Source organism: Zeus faber (genome assembly GCF_960531495.2).
Source record: "Zeus faber genome assembly, chromosome: 4".
Classification (NCBI taxonomy): Eukaryota; Metazoa; Chordata; class Actinopteri; order Zeiformes; family Zeidae; genus Zeus; species Zeus faber.
The window spans coordinates 13,954,001-13,955,809 of NC_137191.1; the positions used below are offsets into that span (position 1 = coordinate 13,954,001).

The 1,809-nt window shown below is 49.2% G+C and overlaps 1 protein-coding gene across 1 annotated transcript in view; it reads left to right on the top strand.

Annotated features, from left to right (window-relative positions):
- The first annotated feature begins 1,118 nt into the window (after nucleotides 1–1,118).
- The window catches only part of LOC307229308 (beta-1,3-N-acetylglucosaminyltransferase lunatic fringe-like), a 7,713-nt gene continuing 7,022 nt past the window's right edge, over nucleotides 1,119–1,809 (top strand). The window contains exon 1 of the mRNA XM_079999279.1: nucleotides 1,119–1,809. This exon is cut by the window's right edge and continues 139 nt beyond it. Coding sequence (XP_079855405.1) covers nucleotides 1,589–1,809 — 221 coding nt within the window. The 5' untranslated portion in view covers nucleotides 1,119–1,588.

A 1,809-nucleotide genomic window follows, 5' to 3' on the forward strand; every position in this document is an offset into this window, starting at 1 on the left:
AGAACAATTGCCACCAAATAAAGTTTGAAACCGAAACATTTTCTGCATAACCCCAATGATACTTAATAAGAACACCAACGCCAGTCAATTCTATTTTAAATATATAGGCCATTGCATTGCATTGTTATTGCACCAAGTTACGACCAAAATTGCAGTATCAGTACACAGCTTGGTTGACCATTGAAAATGGCCCCAAAACTGTACTCCCTTTTCTGATCAAGACACGCCAATCTTTCATATCACTTTAACCGACTTCTCTTCTTTTAGCGCTCACATTTATTTCGGCCTGTACACAGCGAGTTAAGGGACCGGCATTTAGACAGGAATTGGATTAGAATAGCAAATGAGCTGGAATGATTCCATGCGAATGGCCTAGATAAGTGTAATGATGAGATGGGCACATCGGAGGGAACAGCACGGACAAGCAGCACATTGTTAGAAAGGAAACATTCCTCCGGCGGAGAGATTTGGCAGATCTGCCGCTTGGCGTGGATCTCTCTATCATCGCATGGATGAGTTGGCAGCGTCGCGCGCACACACACTGCTCCGTGTCATGGCAGCTCTCGTCTCCCGCACATCTGCCAACGTGACGCCCCCCCACCCCCCCACCCCCCCACCGGGTTCCTTTGAGGGAACGGCCACGGTGCCGGTCTCCGCCGCTTTCATTCTCCTGAAGTGATGATGTCAGCAGTCACACCGTGACGCGGATCACCGCAACGAAGTTAATGTGGGACGAAGAGATGAAAAGATGATTATCAAGAGAGAAGTCACACGACCAGGTCACGCTAAGAGATGTAAGTTATTGCACTCGAAAAAATTATAAAGCCTGCGTGGGTGGAGGCTGATACAGTCAAAACACACGCACGCACGCACACACTTTTTGCTACACATCACTACATTATTTTTTATATCATGCAAACAGAAATAGCCATTTAAATCAATTATGCATTAATGCACAATTACCGTGTTCTCTGTACTTAGTTGACAGTGGTTCAATAATCCTCTTTCCTTTTGATTGTCGTACGTACTTTTATTTTCACTCGTAACGTTGGGTTAGTGAGGCAGTTAAGCACAACATTTGGTCCTCTTGTGATAAAAGTATAACATTTGCCACAGAAGTTGGTGTAATGTCGAGAAAGTATATGCAGTAGATGGAGGCACCGCAAACGGCACTTGCACATGCGCACATTAACTATTTATAATGTATACATCTGCATTCGCCTCATTAAAAAAAAAAGAGTAAAGAAATGAGCTGTAAACGTGAAGGCGTGTTAAAAATAACTTTTGAGTACAAACATTGCGTGAGGCGAGGTCACACATGCAGAACTGTTGAATGCAGAGCCCCAGAGGCTGGACGGACTGGAAGTACCGCAGGCTGCCCCACACTGGGAGCAAGGCCCCGCCTCCTGGTGGGGCTTACACCGCCTCCTCTCCTTAAATACAGCTTTCTGTGCGTGGGTTGCCCACTGAGTTCCTTCTCGTTGCTGGGACATGGTGTGACCCCCGGATGATCAGCCCGGAGATGTGTGAGGTTGGAGAACACAAAAACACGAGCTGATCCCGCCACTCGCCCAAACACAGAGTCAACATGCCGAGACCCTCCGGTGGACCGGGACCCAGCAGGGGTCCATGTGGACTTGTACTGGCGGCCACCTGCCTGGTGTCCATGGTCCTGCTGGTCATCTCCGTGGGACGCCACGGGGAGGCCGGCGGTCCACCGGCGGAGCGGTCCCAGGTCCAAGTGAAGGTCTTCTCAGCGTACTTCGGCAAACTGGCCCGGGACAGAAGAGCCGCTCCCCCGCAGAGCAG